This window comes from Tyto alba, unplaced genomic scaffold (assembly GCF_018691265.1).
Source record: "Tyto alba isolate M040663 unplaced genomic scaffold, T.alba_DEE_v4.0 Super-Scaffold_5, whole genome shotgun sequence".
Classification (NCBI taxonomy): domain Eukaryota; kingdom Metazoa; phylum Chordata; class Aves; order Strigiformes; family Tytonidae; genus Tyto; species Tyto alba.
This window is the reverse complement of record NW_024881326.1, coordinates 17,870,131-17,896,190: the sequence shown is the minus strand read 5'-3', so window position 1 is coordinate 17,896,190 and position 26,060 is coordinate 17,870,131. Positions and strand designations below refer to the sequence as shown.

The window sequence follows — 26,060 nt, the reverse complement described above, 5'->3', positions numbered from 1 at the left end:
GTCCATCTTTCACCTTTACTCATGTAATTGTGTGTTCTAAACTGGCTTGAGACACTTCAGACCAAAGAAAAATAAAATGTTCCCAGTGTACAAGGTTCCTTATTCCTTGTAAAAGGTTCGTATTCACTTGCTACCCACTGTTAAGTGAATGCTTTTATAGGTCTACTGCGTAAGGCTGTAGTCTTTCATCGATTTGTTTTCTCAAAGCCAGAATTTGACCCTACATAAGTAATCATTTATTTCATGGAAAATAACTACTCATTCACATTTCAAACACTACTATGCCACTTGCACAGTATTTGTGACAACATTAAGTTGCAACTAGGGACAGTCTAAAGTGAACTGGAACACATTTTGAAACAATATAAAAAATGCAACTTTGGCTTCTTTAGCAGAAGGCATATGAAAAATACAACCCTTGCAAATCATTTCTAAATCAAGATATACGATTTGAACCAATTAGATTAAATTCTTAAACAGTAATTCTACGTTGATCTCTTCACGAAGACAGAGTGCAAGTTTCCTCTTCATCTTCAATGCGGCTAGCAGTTATTTGCAATAAATTTCATAATTACTGAGAAATGATGAATTATATACAATATGCTTTAACATAGATTTCCAGGGAAAAAAAAGTAACAGAAGCTATAGGGAAAAAACCCAAACCTGTCAGCTAGCTTTTACTTCTTTATTTGTATACAAGTTGACAGATGGGCACTGATTATTCTGTCATTAGATCCCACAACTACAACAAACACTTCATATAAACTTCGAATACATGCAGCTAGACATATGCATATCCATTTCTGCTTGTCTTTATCAAGCATGAGAAAGATATTTTTCATTATAGCATACAAGTTTGATATAAAATAGAGTTCACTTCCCTGTCACTAGCAGTAAACTACTGGAGAAACAGAGAAGAATGCAAAGATCTTTTCCAAGTTAATTATTAATGCTTGAGCAATTTTCTATAGAAAAAAATATTATCCAAGAGTATTTCTTGCTATTCGTTATAGGTTTATATATCTCTCTAAACCACCACAAAAAAAAGTTACAGAAAATTATACTTTCTCTTGATTCAAGCAAGCCTATTTCACACTGTTTAAGGGATAAGGTTAGGTGTGACATTATGCTGCATTTTAACAAATGCATTTTATAAGAACAGACAGTTCTCCCATTCTAATCACTCCAAAAAATTATTAAATATTCAATAAATGTATTTTTAAGATTATAAATATCTAGTTCTCTACCTCATGAGCAAAGAAATTGAGAGCTAGAAATCCTGAGAGAAACATGAAGAAAAACCTTCAGGAGTAAATCCATGATGTTGAAGTAAATGGCTCCATCATCATTAAAACCTCACTGAAGTGAAGATCTCTACTAGGGTCAGATTGTTACTTGGACAGAACTGTACCTCAGTCACCACATTATGCCAGTGATCTGAAGGTTTCATTCACACTAGGAAGAGTATGAGTCGACAGGAAAAATATAATAGATAATTAACATTTATATAGTACTTTTCACCATGAAAATAACTGACTGGTAAAAATTATCTGCTACATTATTATCTCCACCACTACAGAAGGATGGGAGTGAGAAATAAAACAGGTTGACTTTTTTATCGGAAAAGACAGTTTAAGCAATGTAACCTAACTATTTGAGGCAAAGCAAGGTTACGTCCATCTCAGAGCCAGGATTAGTTATAGCTTTGGCCCTGATCACAAGATCTTTATCAGGGTAATAAGCAACTCTTACCTTATTCAATTTTCATAACATCTTTTTCAGTGGATTCATGCACACAGTAGTCTCAGAAATAATGAAACTGATATTCTTGAACACTCCCTATGGTATATTTACCTGATCATTTGTAATGGATCCAAATGTCCTTTTCGGAGCTGTTTTGGGCTGCCATGTAAATAAAAAAATCAGAGAGTTTTTTTTTTTAAATTGTAACATTTAGGTAGATTAATAAATACATAATCAATGACACATGGACACAATGTGATAAGATAGAAGAGCTTCTACTATTACGGACAGGACTGCATGTGACAAGGTGCACTAAAGTCTACAGGTAACTTGCCTCTAGACATAGTAGACATTGCAGTATCTCAGTATTTCATCACAGTGTTTTGTTAAATCCATGGGGTATTGACTACCTGGACATCGTTGAGAGGAATGGGAAAAAAGACCAGCTTCTCGGTAATGCTCACAACACTGGCACAGTCTGTTGTGTTCAAAACATCTTATGAACTTACACTTGCAGATCAGTAACTTGATAGAACATAGTAATTTCTCAATGAAATAGGGAAGGGAAAGAATAATGTGCTAAACAGCCATATAAAAATGACTGCTTGCAATACAAAGTACTCTGAAATTAAGACAGTCTATTAATAATTATTTCTTGAAACATTGTAAATTATGTAATTGCATATGGTAACTATAAATTGTTAACTGATAGAGCAGATCAACACTGTCCTCAATCTTCATTCAAGAAGAGTATTCTGAACCTTTAGAGAAAGACAGAGGAGCAAAGACAGCTCATTTTATGTCTACAACTTTGCCCTATAACTATTATCAATACTTATCCATGCACTGTAAATGACAAACACATTATAGGATGTACATCTTTAGTTCAACTGAATCTTAAACAGAAGTCAAGAGCTACACATGCGTATAATAAACTTTTACTAAAGTTCTACAGTAACTCTTGTCAATGAATATTGCAACAAGCTAGAAGTCCACGCTTACATATTGCATATCAACAATCCTCTTAAAATCAGCTATTTTTCTTGTACTAAAAATCTTACTCTGCCTGAAGTCTAAAATAAGCAAATTTAGAGTGACTAAATCCTCTCAGGCCAAATACAGCAATATTTGAAAATAAAATTAACAAAATTAAAAAAAAAAAAAAAAAAAAAAAAAAAAGCGCGGGGGGGAGGAAACAGGGTGGAAGACAAAAAAAAATCAGTTTCCCATTAGAACATAATTCAATAATTCAATAAGGTAATTATTTCTTAAAACCCTTGGCTGAAACGTAGTCTTGTTTCTAAACGACTCTAAAATCTTTTCAGAAAGTCCAGAAAATAACGCATGTTTGCTAACTGGTAGTTATTTCACATGTAGCAAAACAGAACACCTTTGCAGGCCGCTTGCAAAACTACAAGATGGGTCCCAGCCACTGTTAGCTCCCTTGTCTGGTTTTGTCAGGACATATGGAACTGGTCTACAACTGTAGTGTTATATTAGTAAAGAAAAGAGTATAATAGCACAATTTCAATTCCTAAGGCAGAAAATTGGGCAACAGTTATAGAATGGACAGTATTTTCAATAAAAACTGAAAATTAAGCTTGCATTGTTTTTTCAAAAGCAATACTTTTGATGTGAAATTGTGAATTCTCAAAGCCAGGCTAAATCCTTAAGCAAAATATTCTAGATGATAGGCAATAATGGATGTAAGTTCCTATAATTGGTGCATATTAGTACACTCACATCTATAATATCATAAGCATTGTAGCTCTAATAAAGGTCCCTTGTCTGCTATTACTTACACAGTGTGCAATTCATGTGTTCAAGAAATTTAAAATGTGTTGGACAGCTGTCCTGTTTAAAGACTGCACAGTCACTAACCCTCATCACATTGCACAGCTTACAACCCAAAGCTACTTGAAATAAGGTTTATGAATACTGACGGTTACCTTATGAACTGAGTGACAGTACCTCAAAGGAGAAAATAAAATTCCAAAGGTAGGAAATTTTTATAATGCAGAACTCAGAAGATGCCAAGTTGATTACATATTTGAAACACTAGCTCTTCATCAAAACAACTACAGTCTTTTAATTTGTAGGCCAAGATTCCTATGAGTCTTGTTCATTTTAGGGCTTTCTGTCGTTATCACAGTTTCACGTGTTTTCCTTCGAAGCAAGCCAAAGATTAGCTCTGAATAAATTGAATTTAGAGGTTCAAATCCACAGTAAAAATAAGACCTGGAAGCTTCCAAACGTGCATGAACCTAAAGTGAATTTTGTGCATTTAGAATCCTAAGTAGCTCTACCGCTACATAAAATTTAAGGACATAATTTATCAGCAATATCTATATCATAACTTGCTATTTTTCCACCTTCAATCATAAAAGAGCTTCTGTAAATGTAAAGCATCGCCAGAGATTTCCACTCCATATATACAACCACACACAAAACCTTACTCGTCCTATGAAGCAGATAGAAAGCAAAATGCTGTAGATGGGATCAACAGAACTTAAGGATAATAATGAACCACTTCATGCTGGAAAGGAACAGTAAAAAGTATAATATGGAATGAAGCAGCAGACAGTCAATGCGTTTAATACAGATTTTTCTGAGGAAGAAAAAAAAGGCTAGGATATATACCTAAACACAGTATTACTTCCTTGGAAATCAGAATTTAATGTTACTACAAAAAGACTGAATCAGTTTTAACAATTACATTGCTTGAGCCTCCTTAATCCTTTCAGATGATTTGTTCCTTCCCGTAAAGAGTTCCTTTCAAACTTGTCATACTCTGAACATTGTCAACTTTATTTTCTAAGATAGATAGCCATAACGCAGATTGGTAGATAATTCTTTTCAAAGACAGAATATTTTTGCATCCTACTCAATTCTTGGTATCCAATTCTCAGAATGTATTTATTAGATCATGTTCATTTCCATTAAGAAGAAACAATTAGACAGTGAATACTACAATTTTAATATATTTACTTTTTTCCTGCCCTAATTTCTCCAGTCTACATTTAAAGCAAGCCTGAAATTCCATACCTGAAATATGTTAATATTTTTGATCTACAACCTTTACAAGGGAGAGAACATGGAGAGCTGGAAGGTAGCAATACACACTCTCAACATTTTCAAGACCACACCAGGTTTCAAGGGTAAGCCTTCCCATATCACATCTTCAGTCTGGAAAACGGTGTTTCAACTTTTTTTTTTTTTTTTTCTTTTTTTGTTAATAAACTCTTTTGAACCATGGAGCACAAATAAATAACACCTAAACAATGACAAAAAAACAAACAAACAAAACCCCAAACACCAAAACTTTTCTTATAATAAAAATTCAGTTCACATACCTTTACAAACTAGGGTAGGAGTAATGGTGTATCCACATTACTGCATTAACATATTAAATTACCAAGATACTTGCTTACAAAAAAGTGGCAGCAGGAATTGGGCTGTCACTTGAATAGTCATGCACAATGTACTATAGAAATACAATTATGTAGTTCAGCAAAATACGCAGCTGCACCATAAATCTTTAAGGAATTTATCTTCACAATACTCCTGCTATATAAATAGTTGTACCACTATGCCAAGATGCGAAATTGAAGTAGAGAGACTTTTTATCAGTTGTCCAAGGCTTGAAGCTTGTGTGAAAGAGCCAGCAACTTCTGAATTACTACTTATGTTTTAAACTATACTTTAGAACTTTAAACTTTAGTACCTAAACTTTAGAATTTTAAACTTTAAACAAAAAAAAAAAAAAAAAAAAACAAAAAAAACCCAACCCTTTCATTTAGAGATACTCTTCCCAAAAGAAGAAATGTCAACAGCTGCAGGTAAGGCAATTAGGGAACTAACCTCCATTCTTAATCTCCTCCATTATAGTTGTTCAGAAATATTCACAGGCATCCTATTGAGCAGGAAACTACATTTTTAACACACTTGAAGGAGGTCATATTAAATATGGAAGAGAACCAAGCATCTCCAAAAAAGAGAAATGAGCACATGTTTTAGCGATGTAATTATCTATCACTGTGCTTTTGGTGGTAAGAGCAAACAGTTCTGTATTACTGTTCAGAACAGCTTCTAAATCACAACCTCATTTTGCTTCAACAGCCAGACAAGGTATCTTAGGCTCCTAATCACACATTTCAAACCTCACATGAATGCTGACTGGGCGCTGTAGCAGTGTGAACATGTAATGACTTCCTATTCACTACCTGCTCTATAACCAGATGAGTACTTTCAGGCAGGAGATTAAAACTGACAGCCGCTTGTATACAAGAAAAAAGAAACAACTGAGATGTTTCTGAAAATTCCTTTACCCTAAAGAAGAGACTGTTCAGTATGCTCAGCTTCCAGTAATTTCAGTGGGAACTGGGGGTGATGGACATATATGGATTTGGCTTGTTACAAATGGAAAAACAAAAATTAAAATAGACATAAGACCTTTGTCCTTTGTTAAGAAGGAGTACAAATATTTGCAAACCAATGTTCATTAAATTAATGTATTGTTATCTCATTCCCTCTTATACACACACACGCACACACAAAAAAAATTTCAACTAAGGTACATGATTTCTTTAAATTCATGGCATCTTCATTAAGACAAATCCATATCCTAACCTCTGATGTTATAGTTTTTTCAAGAAGTTATTTAGCAAGGTGATCTTATTTGATCCAAGGCCCTTTTAAACTAAAGTTCAGCTGTGAGCAAATACACTGTATATTCCCTTTATGTTTACACTTTCAGGAAAAAATGTTGACAAAACCTGAATGGCAAGAGTATCTCACACACATAGACCCCTTTCCCTTCAGGGATAGTAATATCCAGAAACACAAAGAAAATAAATGAATAAAGGTAACATGTTCTCTAGACATACATCACAAGGACATTTTTTCATATGCAGAGACCATACTTTAAAGTGCATGTATCTCTGTTTAATCAATTTTGACATTAAAAAATACAGAGTCTTGATGCAGAAAATTCACAATTCATGAAGGCAAAAATATAACAGAATGAAAAAAACCCTAATATAACAGATTTCACTTCTTTCATTTTGAGTAGTCTTCCCTTAGCTTTCACAACAGCCTTTATGAATTGTAGGCCTGTCACAAATCCTGCCAAAATGAACATGACAGTAAGCCTTTCTCAAGACCTCCACTCTTTACAGGGTTTTGTAAAACTCAAAACAAGAGGAAGTTTGTCTGGGACATTTAAATACCACAGGATCATTTTTGCCTTTGAAAGAAATGAAGCTGTGCTTTTGCAAATAATGAAAACTTACCCTTTTCATATTATTGTTAGAAAATAACAGTGGAACTACTATAGAAGTATGTGACACATCTAAGTGCAAGATGTCACTTCCCTACACATTGGAAGATAATAAATAATACTGAAATTTCAGAGCAATAAATCAGAGACAGTTGCTGAGAAGATGTACAGAGTGACATTAAGTACTAAAAATAGTTCCAGAGAGACTGAATTCTAAAACTCATTACATAAGTCTTTTCACCATGTTGATTGGGGAATGTAGAGGATAAACCAAAAATTTTTTTTCTGGCATGAGATTTATCAGGAAGACAGCTTGTCTTCCTCCTCCAGTGTTATGGACTCCTATTTCTCTGAATCAGTAGAACAAAAGCAAGATAAAAAGGAAGAAACACTTCCTTACTGTAAGGCAGTAACTAGACTCCGAAAGCCAAATCTGAAAATAAATCTCATGCTCAGTGTGTATATTGAAAATACTAGCATATAAACTGTCATGACTTCCTAGTTAACAAGTTATCTTCCTTAAAACAGCTTCCTTGTGAGTTGCTTGGGATCAAAAATCTTAAAAGCATATTTGACACATACTCTTATAAGTGGTTAAACTCAATAATATATTCCTTTCTAAAACAAAAATAGAAATCCAGTTTTACACTAATTGAATACACTTGTGCTATTTCTCAGACTTAAAATCAGCGATGAAATGGATACAAATTATTTGTAAGAAATAAAATAAAATTCAGAATATCGGAATGGCATCTTTACAGCCAAACACTCATCATTCCATTCCAGTTTTTCTGCTCAGTTTTTGTTCACTGTTTATATTCTCTAGCAGCAGTTCAGTCTTGAATATACACTATAAATTTTGCCTAACAGGCCAACAGAAAAAATGTCAAAAAACCCCATAGAACCATAGAACACAATAAGTCCCCATTTAAGCATGAAGAACACCAGCTTCAGAAGGTAAATATAACATCCACCTCCGGTTGCCAAGATCTAGATTAGTCCCACCAGGTAACAGGTACCCTCCAATAAATTGCAAAGTATCTATCCTTTGAGGCTGAGACAAGCTCTTCCACAAATCATAAAATTCAATAAAATTCACTGAGTGGTTAATCTTGCTAGTAAAGTGAATGATGGGGTGTATCTCCCTAGGAAAGCTAACACCGGAATAAACAAAATAGCTGAAGTGTTATTTAGCAATATGACTGACCTCACACAAACTATACTATACCAGAAAAGGCAAACTAAGCGAAGATAGTTGAAGCCATTTCTGCCCAGTAAGAACTCATGTAATCCAAGTCAGAGAAAAAGCAAGCCTTCTCAGGTCTGGATCCACTCAAAGGTCTTTCCTGAGGTTAATTCAATCACTATCTTAAAGCAGATGTTTCCTAATAACAGCACGCATTCTGTTTGTGGTACAATAAAACTTTGTAATACACACACAGAAATTGGACCTGTAGCCTCTTTTTTAGTGGAAAATAACAACAGCTTTTGGGCAACCAACATGATGCCAACCACCAAGGTGTCAGTGTGGCAAGTAAGAACTGAGAACTTTCCCTGGAGTCTTCATAACTACTCCACTATGATAATAACCTCAGGTTAAAGAACCATCGCAACGCCCACAGAATTAATCTTGCTTTGAGACACTTGCTAACGAAGACAGCATCTCTCAGCTATATACAGGTTAGAATTAGAAAAATGCTTGTAGGAAAGCACCCTCTGGGGATGATAACATGCTCTGAATAATTCAATGTGAAGTTTAGCCTTCATATTCTAAAAACGTGATGTAAACAATTGAATCTATCAAAGCAAAACTACTAAAATAAATCAACCTAAAATCCAGCAAATTCATGTTAACTTAGGTTCACCAACTGGGAAATAACCATCAGCATGGAAAGCAAAACACACCTCAAACAATTTAACTTAAACATTCCTTAAACAGTTTTTAATTTAGACACAAAGACTTAGCCTAGACCTTGATCTTTACATTTACTTAATTTCTACTTCTTCAAAACGTTTAATGTATTGTTATGATTCTTGCATATTAAATTATTAAGCTATGAACAAGAACTCTAGATCTTATATTTATGAAGCAGTGAGTTAAATGAACAGTTGATTTTGAATTCAAAATTTTTGTTAGGTTCATTACTATTTTTAAAACATAGCTAGGACATACTAACAACTACTACACCCGTCATTACACATCAAATTCACAGTTACTAAAATAAGACAAAACAAGTACTATCCAATAAAGGATTCAATTTGTTCACAGAAATCTGCAGGACTGCTCACTACAACAAAAGAGTTTTCAGTTGTTACATGGATTCCCAATTTAGAGTAGTATCTCAAAAAACAAAGGTGACACTATAAAACTAGTTGCTAAATTTGTTATGCTTAGAGAGTCAAAACTCTAATTCCACCCTCAATTAACTTTACTGTTACCATAATAAGAGGCCTACTGTGGACATACGTGAAAAAGTCCATTGTAAAATGTAAAAATTAAATCTGTTTTGAGATTCAGCATTATGACTTTTAACAAAACAGTAAACCTGGACTAAATTAGTGGAAGTGAGTACTGCAGCTGAAATGACAGAGCTTCTAAGAGGACTAAGCATTATTAAAGTTTTTCCTCATTATGTTCTTAGACACAACCTGATTAGTTCCAACAGCTGCCCAGCAGGAAAATTTAGCCAATCATTTCACAGTAATATGCATATTAATGTATGTTTTTAGTTTTCAGTCATTTCAGAGCCAGGTAGCACATGACAATATAGCAAGAACTTGTATTTTTTGATTTATAGTGATATTGAATATTTCAAATGCAAAGCATGTCAGCATCACTGTAAACCACTACAATAAAACCTCTCCTGATAGATAAACTTGTTCCATCCAGTATTATACAAATTATAAACAACAAATATGGAGGGGGGGAATCCACTGTACATAACTTAAGGTCTTTGTCAGACTTGATGAGTAACAAAAAGCAATTTTCTTTGTTACCTTGTTCATGACACTCAGTAGCCTGTAGCATATGCTATGATGTGACAGGTATGTAGTTGAATTTCAAACCAATATTCAATATACTTTTTGAAAGACTTCATTCCTGTTTATAAGAACTCTTCTAATATTACCTGTAGCTTACAGCAGCAATGAGGAAACTGTTGGTTTTACTGTTTGCCCTAGTCCTATGAACATTAGATATGATTTCTACACACAGACACAACCTCCCCCCCCCATTACTAATTGTGAGAGGCTTCAAGATTGGGAGTGATATTTTCAGCAAAACAGAACACTAAATTATATGCTTATACATAAAAACCCCTTGAAGTTATTATCAAAGTTAATCATTAATATGGAAGCATCTAAATTCCCCAGGTTTTACTTCCATAAATGTAAATTCACTTCTTAAAGAGCCTTGATTGTTCTTCCACTTCCTTAACACAGGAAAATTTAGGAGAAAACCTTATTCCTTGAGTAGTACAAAGTTTTCTGCTACTGAGTAGCAGATTAAATTCTGCTTATATCTCTGGCCTTTTCTTATCATCTTAGCTCAAGCATCTATGCATTTCTAATATGAACCAAATTAATTTTATTTCTACCTAATCTAATACAATGAGTATGTTTATTTGTGAAAAAAATGTATTTGCACAGTTTCTGATTCTCCTCCATTGGCCTACTATACACATTTTTAAGTAAATTAATAGTTTAATTCCTTCATCACTGTATCCAAAACAAATTTCAAAGACAGGGCTGTTGTCATGGTATAAAAATGTCACCAGTGAACTGATATAAACAGAAGATAAAGTAAGTGTTCGTCACATGATGTAGTTTCTAAATCTTTGTCCATATTCTGAATGCTCAAATTTTACAAATCACAATTTTTTACAAAACAGATTCAAAACCTAACTGCAGAAACTGCACATATGAAAATAATCCAGAACCACCACTTCTGTACAAGAAATCTGTGAGCCTCCAATTGCTGGAGACTCAAGAAAATATGCTTGTGTTGTTCTTAAAATCTCTTCGAAGTATCTGATATCAAGTGTTAGAGACAGGATCCAAGATATCAGATGAAACTAATTTTCATCCAGCAAGGCCATTCCCTGTTCAAGTCAGTAGCACTGGTATCACTCAGCTATAAGGAAACTGAGGCACAGAAAGCAGAAGTAACTCATTCACAACTACTCTGCAGGCCAGTAACAAAACCACAATGACCCAAGTCTTGCAGTTCAGTGACCCTCAAAGATCACATCGTCAGATTAGAGAATATGTGTGTTACAGAAAACAACACAAAAGCACAAATACTACCGGTCTAGACAGCATTACAAAATGAGAAGGGGATTTCAAGTCAATTAGAAAATTGCCTAGGCAGCTTGATATAAGACACAACTATTAGGCACTGCTCTAAATAACAAAAGACTTTGATTCAGATTGCTCATTTATCCTCTCCAAAAGTTATGAGAAAGAATGATGATAAAACTGACCTTTTATAGAAGTAATAACATGGTAAATAATCATTCTGCTACCCATATAGCACAGTACTAGAAGAAATACCACTGGAATGGTTTGTATCCTTTCTATTTTTTTTTATTCAGACACTTTGACCAGCTTTTTATATTTATTTTTCCCTTCTTTATGATTGAAATGCAAACACTTCTGCCTTCTAGGACCCCACCCTCACAAGCAACCTTGAAAGCAAAAACCACCACAGAAACAAAATAGATTCTACTGCTGTCCATGATGCTTATTGCTGTCACTGCCTAGCACTTAGCAGGAACAACTGGGCCCGCAGAGATAATTATTTGAGACTTTAAAAACATAGAGAAGGAAAGACTGAAAAGACAGAAGTCCTGCTAAGATTCATGTGTGATGGTGTACAACAAAGGTCACAAAGTCTTAACACAATACACTTCAATATCAGAATAATAAAAAAATAAAACCATCAGAAGCAGACATTATAACACAATCAGTTTTTTTTTTTTTTTTCTTTAACTTTGTTAAAGATCCAGTTGGACATTCATCTTAACTGGCAAGAAGTCTGGATGATGCTGGTAGTTGAAGGTTTAAATTACATAAATGACTTTTTTTTTTTTTTTTTTTTTTAATGAAAAAGAGACAGCTACTGGCTTACTTCAGAATTTAAAAACCCATAAAATTAACATAAAATCTTACAGAGAACTACATAATCTGTAAACTTCAAGGAACTGATTAATGTCCTGGTATTTTAGAAGCATAATAAATATCTTGAATATTAATCTTGGATTAATATTTCATTTATGTGAAACAATAAAAGGTGTGTAACACTGATGGAAAGCAGGAAAGTTCTATCAATCTTTTATGGTCTGTTTATAAGACTGACTTTCAAACTACAGTATTCACACTTAGCATTGTCTTTCCATTCTAAGGTTAATTCACCAGTGGAAAACAATAATATATAACTCCCAGACTACTATTTTTGAGGTTAGATGGGATACAGGATGGGGAACAAACCAGAAGCTACTACTTTGTTTACACCTTTCAATGTGCTACAATAAACATGTTTGGAAAGCCCCTAATGGAAAGAAGGATGAAAATTATATGGCTGGGGTTAAAATGAAGAGGAAAAAGTAATCTCAAAGTGAAAAAAAAAAAAAACAAAAAAAACATAAAATATCTCATTCTGAAAGAGCACTCAAAAGAAAAAGGAAAAGAAAAAAAATAAAAAGAAAATGTCAATTTGCTTGATAAAGCAAAGAGAAAAAACTACAATTATTTGACTTTGGAACATCAGCAATAACCAAAGCAATAATACACATCACATTAATAGAGCTAGCAATTATAGCACAATGTGAGAAAAATGTATTTCAATACCGACAGCTGATGACTCAGAATTCATTCCTTTTACCAATGTTTCTTTTTGTTTCTTTAAAATTGTCTGAAATGCTCTTTGCTACATGTCCCAGCTTCAAAAGCTCTCCGGGACTTCAGTGTTCAGACCAATTATATTTCTGGGCTAGAGAATATAAATTACTTTGTAATAAACCTTTCTTTCAGGAATAAAAATAACCATACTAATGCTGTCAAGTGCCACGATCCATGCTTGACACTCGATTTAAATGTATTCTTTGATAGCTAAAAGAATATAATTTTTGGACTTACCTGTTTCTGCTTCCTGTACTTCCTCTTGAAAGAAATAAAAATACTACATGCAGTGTATTTGGGGGAAAACCAGCTAGAACTATTTGAATCTTTATCAGTAATATCCAATATTAGAAAGCTAAAACCAAAATTAAAATTAATAACACATTCTATTGGAAAAGCCTCTAAGATTTTAATTGTGTATTTTACAGCAACTAAACCCATGAAAAACTAAAACTAATGCTCTTATTTTCAAAACTTATCTTAAAAATTGGAACTCTTCATCCTTCCCAAAAAACATAGGTCATAGAAAAGTGAGGTAGACAAAAGAAAAATCTGAAAATTTTGTGAATATTCTCATTCACCTTTATCTTTTCTTTATTGAACATTTTGAAAATAGTAGTATTTTTTTTGAGCATCTCGTGTATGTGAAAAAGACAACTTTTCCTGAGTAATTTAGAATTTTTAATAATAATAACTGGAATAATTTTAGGATTTGCATGCAGTCTGCTGGAAACCTAATTCAAGGTATCTCATGATAGCCAGCCAAAATACAAGTAAAATATGCATTGCTACATCCATTAAAATAACTAAAAGAAGCAGAAAAAAAATAATCCTCACAAAATTATTCTGAAAGCAGAATTACTATGGATCCAAAGAACTTTTACATCCCATTCAGCAATACAGAACATGATTAGTTAATTTTCTTCTAGAACTTGTGATTATTTTTTTGACCAAATTAAAAACAATTATGGTCTTTAAGTGTAATACGTTTCATGCTTGGACAGTGATAGCTCTTGCTGCCTGAGCTGCTTGATAGGTCTTTAGTAATATGGTTCTTATTTAGTAATAAACAAGTTTAGTGACAAACTTTTTAACTAAGAAATTTATCAAAACAATTGAAAATCCTGTTGGATACACTGGTGATGACTACTATATCAAGCAGAAAACCTAAGTCAGGTTTTGCTAATGTAATTAATAAATACATGGTCTGAAATTCAGAAGCCTATGTCTCGTCATTCTTTAAAGATAAAATACAGGCCAAAGAGAAACGTCTTTATTCATAAATATTGACACCAAATATATAAAAATAATGTACCAGCACAGTGGTGGTAAATGCTGAGAGTATTTTGAAAAGGCTCCTACTTCTTTCCTTTGTGACATACAAAATGTGAAGTCTTTAAAATATTGCAGATTTTGAGATAGTAGTAAAGATTGTGGGTGCAGCATAATTTGTCCTAAGTGCACTGTTAGCAACCTGCCAGAATATATAAAATTGCTAAATATATGTATAGTCTAAGCCACAATTATTTCTTCTACTGCATCTGACAAGAAGTTCCCAGAAGTAGTAATTTTTTAGCACTGTCCTCACCTATCAGATCTGGGGAAAGATGATGACCAGAAACCTGAAAGCCACATTTGATCCCTATATATTTTGGGGGGCTCTGATCTATGCAAAGCATGTTGGACAGATGACTGCCCAACAGCACAGGAAAGAATGACACAAATAAATCAGATGTCTTATCACAGAGTCAAGAACAGGCTTTGACACCATTCACTGGATGGCTGCAAGATCAGTGCCTGTCCTGCCAGAGATATCTGGTAGCAAACAACTGCCCCCTTATTGCAGCAACACACAGGTTAGGGACATATGAAAATAACGCCAAATGGGAACATGTGATGAAATCTGAGGCCCCTGAAATTCTTACAAGTTGTCTGAAGATCATCAAGTCATGAAAACTTCAGCAGAGACCTGCTTAATTCCTCACTCTTCTCTATCCTTGCACTCTTCATTACACTGTAAAGCATCAAGAGTGTCTTAATACATTACGAAAGCACACAGCAATGTCATCCTTTTAACTTGAGTACTTTGGTGGCAAATTTGGGATTCATTAATATACACAGTGTTCAAAATTGTTCTGATTTTAAAAACTATACATATGGGTTAAATAATGATCAGGAGCTGCTTTTATCATTTATAAAAGCACTTGCTCCTCAAAAGCACTGAAAAACTTATTTCATTTCAGACTGAAAAGTTATTGATTTTTCAAAGACTGAATTTCAATGTTAGATTACCTTGAGGAAACATAGATAGCTGTAAAAATTAAAATTTCAATTTAGAATTTTTTACTTATATATTTTTAAATATAGCCCCCAGACAAGTGTGAAATAGCTTGAGACACAGTACAAAATTCTACTCTCCTAACTCAGATTAATTTTCCAAGTGGTGACATACTTATACACAAAAAATCTACATGCAACTATAACAACAGCATGCTCTTCAGCTATACCCAGTTAAAACTGTTGTCTTCCTGTTGTATCTTGCAGAAAGGAGAAAATAGAGGAAGTTAAATCAAATAAAAATAATAGTTTCCTACCCTCTGAAACTGAGGATTTTATGGCAAGCATAACACAAGAACAAGTTCAAGACTCAAGGCAGCTTCTAGTGAAATCAAATTAAGTTTTGATGAAGTGACCAGTAGAACTCCATCATGGCTTCAGTTTTAACTTTCAGAGACGTCTTCCTAGAGATGGTTTTTGTTTGTCTGCATCTATAAAATGTTTACCCAAAAATCTGTGTAATTAACTGGTAGAAAAAGCCTTCAATGATCCTCTGGGACTTTTTGAAATATTTTTAACTGTCTACATTCACACGCTTCATAAACCCTCACAAGTCTCAAATTCTATTAAGCCAGACATTCTGAGCTAGTAACACTGATTTGTTTCTTTCCTCCAAGTAGCTCATAAGATACAGCTATCTGAAACCAAATAAGCGCAGTAAAAGGAACCCGTCTTCCAGGTAACCATCACCAGCATCTAAGCCTACAGAAAAGGGAAGAAAGAAGTTCTTGGTATGCTGTTGCTTATGTGAAGCCTTCAAAGACCTTCAGAAAGTTCAGTTAATGAGTGAGCTTACTTAAAAACTTGTAACACAAAAATGACATATTGAAAACACTATTTCTGCCATACATTTTACACCTGTAGTCAATTCAGATATGGCCGACATTGGAAATTTTGGCAACCTGTAAAGATTTTTAAATTATTAATAATAAAAAAAAAAAAAGTTAAGTTTGGAAAAATCAGTTGAACATGAAATATGAAATATCAGATTTTGAACATGACATTTAATATCCTTTATATAAATTTGCCTCTGAGGTGCATTATATTGCCATTGTACAGTAAATAAAAATTCACCATTCACATGAGGATACTTCAGAACAAAACACACTTTCTGTAACTTTGTTTGACATTGCATATTTGCAGTGCCAATATCATAAATGTATGCAAACCAAACTATGATTTTATTGAGATACATGGGGTTCTGTTACTGCTTTTATTGTGGTTTACTGTCGAGAGCATTATAGATTGTGTAATTGGCAACTTCTTTCCACATAAATGAAACTGAAGTTTTTACTCACTGTATTTGGGGAAAATATTAATTTCTATGTGTTGTCTATATACTTGGTTTCAAGAGGACTGTGTAAACAAATCCTTGGTCTATTATGTTCAGAAAGCGTCGCCACATCTGTGTTAACTAGCATGCTGATCTGCCTGGACATTAGCAAAAGATAGTAGTCATATAAAATAGATTAAGTGAAGATCTGCATTTGACAGATTTGTGCCTTCCAGCCTGAGTCTATCATCCTTCCCACACAGAGGCATGCTAAGTTATATATTATTGTTTCATGACAGATACTGTGAAAATCAGAGCCTTGAATGCAAAAAGATACACCAACTTGTCCCTCACCCTAGCTCACTGAACTTACCATGCCTGGAAGCAAGACTTTCTCCTCCAGTCTTCAGTCTGTCCCCCAAAGGGATGTCAGGATAATGGAACCTGACAGTTTTACAGTAATAATGCCATAAACCACCCTAAAGGAGCCTTGTATCAACGAACAAGCAGCAATTACCTTGACTCCTGACTCACTACCACCAGTCAGTAGTAGAGTTTTATCTACTTAGAGACACTAATTCACAGCTGTAAGAATGCAAATCGAATATTTTCCCCTTTAAAAATTAGACCCAGTGACTTTTTCAAAACAGTGTTCATAGATGACCACTTAACTGTCCAGATCTCTCTGGACAAACTACCACCAAGCAATATTTTTATTCTATTGCAAAATCTTCTCATATGGACTATATACTTTGATATTTCTGAAAAATGGGTAAATGGGGGATGAGAGGGGACACTTTGTAAGAAGGTAGATGCTGACCTACATCATAAAATAATGAAAATAATATTATGATGCAAAGATGATGTAAAAAGATTTTGAGGTAAGGGAGCTATGTAAATGAAAGAGGTTTGGTTTTGCTTTTGTTTAATTTTTGTCGTTGTTGTTTGTTTGGGGTTTTTTGGTTGGTTGTTTTGTTAATTCGGTATGTTCCTGAAGCTAAGTAATTAGAAAACAGTGAGAAGCAAACATATTTCACTAGATGTACAAGGATAATGACAAATGTAAGGGATAAGAATTGTACCTACAAAGAATTTCTCCCTCAGTCCACCTTCCGAGTTTTCCTGTATATACTAATAGAAAAGATCAATATGAAAGTTACTTGTCCCTTTCATATAAATGTCCCTTCCGTTTGCATGGGAGCTTTTCAAGATTTTTAGGATGTCACTTAGCACTCATAAGCATCTCTCAAGTTTCTGTACCTCATTTTATAGCTTATTTCAGCTGATGTCATGTTATCCACAACCCCAAAACTAGCCGATCTAGACAACAGAAGTGGTGGTAGGGAACCAATTACTTTTCACCTAAACTGAAAGCTACATAAACTCTCTATTCCATTCTATTTGAACTATTCCTCATTTCCTCAACATATCTTTTATATCATAAGTAAACTGGTAACAAGAAAATTCTGCACATCTTTGATATTAGGATTTATTTAACATTAAGGAATTTGTAATACTAACAGATGTTTTTCTCTCTTCTCTCGAGACTAACAGAAGGGGTTATCTAAATATATCCTGCCCTAATTATTTCATGTGTTCTTTAAAGCATTTATGACATAGTTGCTGTGTACACCTAAAGCTTCATTGGATAGGCTAACTACAGATTTCTTTTATGAGAAGATACTGGGGTAAAAGTTGGGCAGGGTAATTTAGGTTGGTATACAGGTAAAAACAAGACAGAAATGCAGAGGGAAAAGAATGTTGCATAACACAAGTTCAGAAACAAAGCTATTATCAGGCCTAATTGTACCTATCAGTCAAAAGCCTGAGTAAAAGGAAAATCATTCACTTCCAGAAATATATATACTTTTCAAGAATTGATTTCTAGAGTAAAGGACACTTACTTATGAAGTTAACTCTTAGATTGTTGTGTCAAAGTTATTACTTCATATGAAACCAACTGATCTCATGTTTCTGGAACAAAAAGGCTCTTTTCCCAACTAGAGATTTACAGAGTCAGCATCTGAAACTCTACACAATGATACTAAGGACAATGTTAACTAAACCATATAATCAGTGTGAAGTACTATGTATTTGAGAATAGTTTTAGACAATTTCAGGCTCAATCTTTTAAAGAATTAAGCCTTTTTACTAACTCCTGAACTTCCATACAGCTAAAAACTAACTTTCAAATTTAGCTCTGTTGTGCAGCACATTACTACCTCATGAGTAAAATTAAAAAAAATCTTAAGTTATTTGGAAAGTAGGTGCATCAAGATTTAACAGAAATCTGCAATGTTACTTGAACCTCTACAAATGTATACCAAAGGAAATAAGTTTTTACAAACAACATCTATTTGTGAAGTTGGTCATCTCTGCAAGTAGTATTTGTAAATCTTAAAGGGACTGCTTTAATTCTTGGCTCTTCAGATGGTAATTATCCAAGTCTCAGTGGAAAAGACAAGGAGAGGGAATGACTCATGAAAAAAGTGAAGCTATGTTATAACATTAAACAAATACACTGATCTTCTAGCAGTAACAGAGAAAGGTAAAGATGTTTCAGTTCTGACCTATTCCCCACTACCACTGTGGACTTCCGAAGAAAAGTACTCAGCATCATTCAAAAGACAGCCTGTCTGTCCTAGAAAACCTCTCTGTTCTAAAGGACAGCTAAAAGTTACCTTAGAAAGACAACATCTCCAGTTCTGCATAGTTATTAAATTACAGGAACTAGAGGGTGACCTTAGAGCTTGACTGGAGTGCAACTCCAGAGCAAAAAAAATCCTAAATCTATTTCTAAGCCCCCTAAATCTATTACTTTCCCCATCTATGCTGGCACATGAAATGGGAAAGACGACACAGTACTGTTCTGGAAATATATGAAGTATAATATATATGAGCCATCACAATGAAGATGGAAGTTAGCCTGTTTTGCAAAGTTATGCAGAATGAAATTGCTATGCTAACTCAATCAATGGACTGTGAAGTAAGAGAAACAAGCCATCCCCCCATCCAAGCAGAAACTCAGAATCTTAGTCTAAACTACATGTCATTTGGAGGAGAAAAAGAAAGAAAGAAAAAAAAAAAAAAACAAAAACAAAAACAAAAACAAAAAAACCCACACAAAACCAAAAACAGCAAAACCCAACCCTCAAATACTTTTTTTATCACGGATCTTATTTCTAACTTGTATATAAGCACTGTCAAATCTAGGATTTAACAAAACCATTATTTCTCAGTTTTAGGTTCAAATACCTAGGACATCAATATGTGTGTAATTGATTTTGATTTTAGTGTCAGTGAATCTTAAAATATCACTGATCACCTAGGCTTTCTCCAACGAGAAGAAAGAAATACTGAAAAGTCATTCTCATTGTCTTATCAGGAAGAAATTTCTTACCTGAATCATATATTTTCCTAAGTATATAAAAATCTGTAAAATGAAAAATCTTGGGATTTCAAATAGCCTTCTTGTACAATTCAGCCAGATGCCCCTTACACAATTATTAGAAAGGGTTCATAATAAGAAAAAAATTAGGAAGTGCAAAAATACTTTGCTACTAGTGGTTTACCATAAATTTACAAAACATTTTTGAAAATGGGAGAGTAATGAAGTTGGAGTTTATCTAATCTTATTAGTGTATAACTGCAATATTCAATAAGATATGACAATCTTAATAAATGTCAGTTTACATGTAGTAAAAGCTCTATCTTAGCATTTTTTTCACAGAAGTCAGATGTTGATAACAGCCACCTCAGGCTTTCCATGACCTATTTAAAGGGCCAATATACCACTTCATTGTCCTCTCACGTTGCTGAAGACTACACAGAAGAATCATCCACATTAATTTCAGTAAAATGAGCTGCAGGATGCTCCCTTATTCAAACATGGTATGAGAGTGTAAGTGAGGGTTGCTGATTCAGCCTCCATTTAAAGGAATGAAAACAAAAAAGAACAGAAATGAGAGGTTTAAGCAGCTGATGCTTGGGATAGCAAAGATGAACAACTGTGTTAAGGAAATGCAAGTCTGTGTCACTGTGCACTGAGTTTCCAGGAGCGTTCGCTGTGCTAATTTACTTTCTCTCTATGTATTGAACCACTCAGATAGTATTGGTGCAACATTAAAACACAAACTGGCCACAGAAATGTTTTGTTTGTCCTCCTCCACTGTTAGTGTTTTTGACTATCAAATTTGCATCAGTGCTTACAATATGATTTTCAACAATGATTTAATTAATCAGAATTTCTGGTTTTGATTTAACTACAAATCTAGTCTCGCTGTATAATTTTGATTTAACTATCTTCCTAACTTTCATTTGACATAAAACACATCTCCTTGCATTCTTGATTTTTACACAGTGACATTAGTTACTTGATCCAAAACTACTGTGAGGCTCAGAAATAACCTAGTGCAAGAACAGACTTGAAATATGATGATTTGTGATCTCTCTGTTCCACAAGTCATGGAACTGATAAACTATATCAGAAAGAAGGGGAAAGTTTCTAATGAAAGACATCAGAAGAGATGATCTACAGTAGGAAGAGGTAACTCTCCTCCTCAGAGGCAAGACTGATGTGTTGTGAGACTGAGTAAGAATCTATTTTGTCAGATTACAGAAGTATGAACTGACAGCTACAAAAAGATTGTTATATTATTCTAGAAAGAAGGCACCAGCTGCTTTTGATGATAAGTAAATACAGGAAAATTACTGTAATAGGTAAGAGTAATAGAACAGCAGCACCAATCTAATTTCCCCCCAAAACTGCCACAGATTAGAGAAACAACCTATTAGCACACAGGATTAGCTCACAGAAGAAAATTATTTGCTCCTATGAGAGCAGTTACACTTTCACTCTAGTCCACTGCTAACTGGGTATTGTTGCACCTATGCAACATCTAGTGTATATGGTATACCTAGTTGACACAAAATGTTGCTTAATCAATAAAAAGAATTTAATTTAAAACATGCACTTATATTAATCCTTTTGGCAGTAGACATGTGACTCTCCGTTACAGTGCTTAGAGCTGGAATGCTATTCAGAACCTGTTCTGAAACAGCTTCCCTTCTTAACATCTAAGAGAACAAAGAAATGCTTCGCATTCAAATCTTCACAGTTAAAGCAGAAGCCTGTGACACCTGTAAATTTTAAGTGTATTAATCAGGTTATACTAAATATCAGGTTGCCTTGATTTCAAATACAACTATACGGAAATAGTATAATCAACAGCAGCATGTAAGTATTTTTAACACTGTGGTGGTATTGCCAGACACAATGTACATTTTACATCAGTGTGTAAGCAATGTGAATGCCCTGAAGAGGTGAACAAAGACCTGTAGGCTCAGCTGCCTACCAACGTTAAACCAGAACATTAGTATTTGTAGATTCATCTTTAATCAGAAATCACTGCTTATTAACATTTCAATTTAAAATCTGCTCTTACATCCTGCTGTTTTAATATACTACTACTGTTTATGAATGCTTGTCTCTTTTTCCCTATCACTGCCAGTTTATACTTTAAGTAGTTATCTTAACTGAGACAAAATCATTGGGTTTGCGTCTGGCCATTGCTTTCTCTGAATTACTTCATTGTCTTAGGTGCCTTTTCAACCACCTGCTACTATCAGTGTTATGCCATCTTTCTGGCCAATCTAGACTTGAAGCTATTTCTCATTATAAATGCTTCTTCTTTTAATTTTTAAATCATAACTAACTAAGTTCTCCCTCCCTAGCCTTATTCATAGTAAACACTATTTACCATTCATCATTTGAACCCTTAATGTGATCCTATCCATGGTCAGCTTTGGGCATCTCAGCAGAAAAACACGATTTTTTATAATGCTATGCACAACAATTTATTTGGGTAACAGCAAGATGCTTTGCATGATTGCTTCCTGGAAACCCTCTTTTCTATGGAGAGGAGAAAAAAAAAAAAAAACAAAACAACACAACAACAAAAAAAACCCCATCACAGACAAAAAGAAACAAAACACCAAAAAAACATGTAATGTTAAAGCATCACTACTTATAAATAATTCAGTATTAGTAAACTTCTACCAGAGCAACTCTTGGTTAATCACTAGTGCTATTACATTGGCTGGGTGGAAGATATGTGCAAATTTTCACAAATAATTTTCTAAATAAGGAAACAATAAGTATAATTCAAAAGGTAACCAAAAGACATGTTTGGATCTTCATTTAAAAAAAAAAATAAAAAAACCTAAACAACAACAACAAAACAAACAAACAAAACAAAACAAAAACACAACACACTTTCCTTACAACATCTCTTAGAACTCATCATCCACATAACTCTTAAATCTTGCAAGATATGCAGAGGTTAAGTAAAACTGTTGTCTTAAAATTCATGCATTTCAGAGAGTGCATAGTTGAATCAGACACATAGAAAGCTTTGAATGAAGTACCATGAATCAGTTACATAAATGAGCTGTTTTCTATTGAGGTACATATTGAGAAAATGCAGGAAAGTAAAATTACCTGACTGCTAGTGTGTGTGGTAATTAAAGTTCTCTCTTGTATTAAATAGATCAAATCCTGTGTTACAAAACTGCCAACTAATGCTGGACCCAAGATACAGGAATACCTTTTTTATGATGTTATGTTTTCTTCTATTTTAAAATGATTTTTAGAAAGAGGTAGATTACAATAACATGAAAGTCTGTCATATAGTTAAAAAACTTTATCATTAATGGTCTGCTTTGAAAAAGAAACAACAACTAGGTGAAACCTTTTCCCCTATTTAGAGAATGGCAGTAAGGCAAGTGTAACAAGCCGAGGAAATATTGTAACACCGGAATGTTGCCTTCATAATGAGACACAGAATAGCAAAAAATGTGTTTAAAACATACAAACTGTTTCCTTGAGTTTGTAGTGAGATGCTTACTCTTTTTTCAGAAATTGTTATGGCAAAACCCTCTATCTTCTAACAAAATAGGCTTGGCTTCACACAGACAAGAAGCACAGTTCAGCTAAACTGTTTTTTAAAAGTGAAATATATAACTGAAGAACTCTCTCTTCATTGCACATCTTGTCAATTTGCTATTACTTTCTCTAAATTATAGAGCAACACATTTCACTGTTGCTGCACGCATACTAAAGGATCAGCCTTTGTGCTTCTACGAAGTGACTTGCATATCTTATCATCTCCCACTCCTCTGCCATCCTCCAAGCATGCTGCCCTGCCCATCATTCTCATATCTGGTGCTTTCCGAAATTCCCCACAACACGGTCATATCAGCTCTGCTAGATTCATCCTGCTCAGGAGGCACGACAGTTCCGTGTGCTGCAGTTTCCCCACTTCTCTGTATGCTGGTTATAAGAGGAAATGAAAGGTCAACACACATCAGAAGCTGGAAGACATCAGTATCTTCAAAACATATACCAGAATCCAGCAGAGGTAGCACCCAAGAAGAGCATTTTAGAACAGGCAAGCAACATCAGTCCTGTGCGCCTGCCGCCCTCTCTCCTAGCATTTCAATTTTACCCAAGAAAGAGTTCCCAGGCACCACCATTATCCTTTTTCATCTCCCTATCCTTCCCCACTGACAGATGGATCTTGGTACATGCTACATTCTTTGCCTAGTCACCAGAACCCTTTATTTCTACCACGTTTTTTTCTCCCCTCTTCTTATATGATCACTTTTCCTATTAACATTGTAAAAACTACCAATGGAATAAGATCGGGATATTACTATTCCAAACGGTGTCTGACTGTCATTAACTGCTTCTTGGTTTTACAGATACTTTCCCAGGTATGTGAAATTGCTGGCTTATTTAAAGGCAGTGGATCTGTAACTCAAAAAGCACCTGACCAACAGGCATGAAAGAAAAAAATGCAATTAGTTCATTTAGGAGATCTGTCTACAGGGCTGTGATTTTACAAATTATTTTGGTTGCGGCAAATCTACCACAAGAATTCAGAACTTTCAATCCATACCAGTGTGTGTTCATACTCATCACCTTCCTTTTCCTTCTGTGACAAAGGCAGTTTTTCAGACACACTTGAATAAGCATGTAAGTAGTTTTATTTTTATTTGGGTTTTCTGTTTGGTTGGTTGGTTTGTTTGTTTTTTTTTTTTGTTCTCCCTCCAATTCAAATACCAAATTATATGTTTTGGTGTTTTGGGTTTTTTTGTTAAAGTTATTTGTACACCTCTTGCCAAAACCTGGGTCTCTGGCAGTCAATCTCATCTCACACTAGATCTTAGACAAGGCCTTACACCCTACCCTACTTTTGGTACAGAACCATAGCTTGTATTTTTGATGAGCTCCCACTTGTGTGATACAAATACTCTATCATTCTGCTGATCTGTTACATTCTGTTTCTGAACACACAGTCCAAAAATAAACTCACAAAACAAGACTGCTGTTGTGGTGATCTGAACTGTTTGTTGCCCATTCAATCCCAGGGATTCCTGATCTTGCTGTTTTCTATGTTTTTCCTTTTCCACGAATAATAGCACATTTCTCTCCGATATATTAACTAACGTTTCTCTATTCAGACTGTACATTATTTTGGAACATTCTGTCTGTAGTCCTGGCTTCATTATTTTTTTCTGCTCCTACTGTTATTTATTTAATATGCTGTTATTCATTCCCCAGATTCTCATTAAAAATGCCAATTAATGAAGACGGCATCATATTGGATGCTTCTGGTTATCTATCACAAAACCATAACAAAACAAACTACACATGTAGATCTTTCTGCTCCTCGTATAACCTAGGAATTTTAAAGTTTTAAAGAGCTTACTACAAAGACCTCAAACTTCGTAGTAAGTTATTGAGAAGTTTTAAATTCCTAGGCTACACTGAGAACAGAAAGATCTACATGTGTGGGTTGATATTTTTTTTTTTTTTTAGATAGCTAACCAGAAGTGTCCAGTGGGAAGAAGTTTACTGAAGTAAAATTTTATGTCTTTGTCACTAGTTAGTACCCACAGTGCCACAACTATTTCAGGTTGTAAGCAATTTAAAAGAGCTAAAATAAGGCAGCACCTTATTTTTATTAAATTGCTAGTAAGTACGGATATAGGTGAATATTAGCTATCAAGTCAATTAAGCAATATATTGACATATATAATATATATTCAGTCAGTATACTCTATATACAGTCAGTAATGAGGGTGTCAGATTGGATATTGAGCAGTGAAACTACCCAATAGCTCCCAATTCCAAATCAAGAGACAAAGACGTTTTTAGCTTCCCACATAATAACCCAACAGTTTTGGAATAAGTTTCTTTCTTGTTCTAAACTCACTACTTAAGTAAACTCAAATGAAATTAATCCTTTATTTAGCAAATCACACACTTTTACACACCACAGGATCACAGGTTATTCTTTTGTTCCCTAATTGCAGATCTGTTATTTGCTAGAAAGGGCAAAAGCAGCAAGAATATGAAATATCTGCTCTTACAAGTTCATTGGCACTGCTATCCTTCCTTTCATGAATATCTTGGACTTTCTCCTGCCCAGACATTATGCCCGCCCAAACATTACAAAACTGCTTTGA

At 34.2% G+C, this 26,060-nt stretch overlaps 1 protein-coding gene across 3 annotated transcripts in view; it reads right to left on the bottom strand.

Annotated features, from left to right (window-relative positions):
* PCDH11X (protocadherin 11 X-linked) overlaps window positions 1-26,060 on the bottom strand; it is a 509,983-nt gene that overhangs the window by 431,389 nt on the left and 52,534 nt on the right. For all 3 annotated transcript variants that reach the window (XM_032982731.2, XM_032982732.2, XM_032982733.2), the window contains exon 3: window positions 1,855-1,902. In XM_032982731.2, coding sequence (XP_032838622.1) covers window positions 1,855-1,902 — 48 coding nt within the window. The remainder of the gene's footprint in view (window positions 1-1,854; window positions 1,903-26,060) is intronic.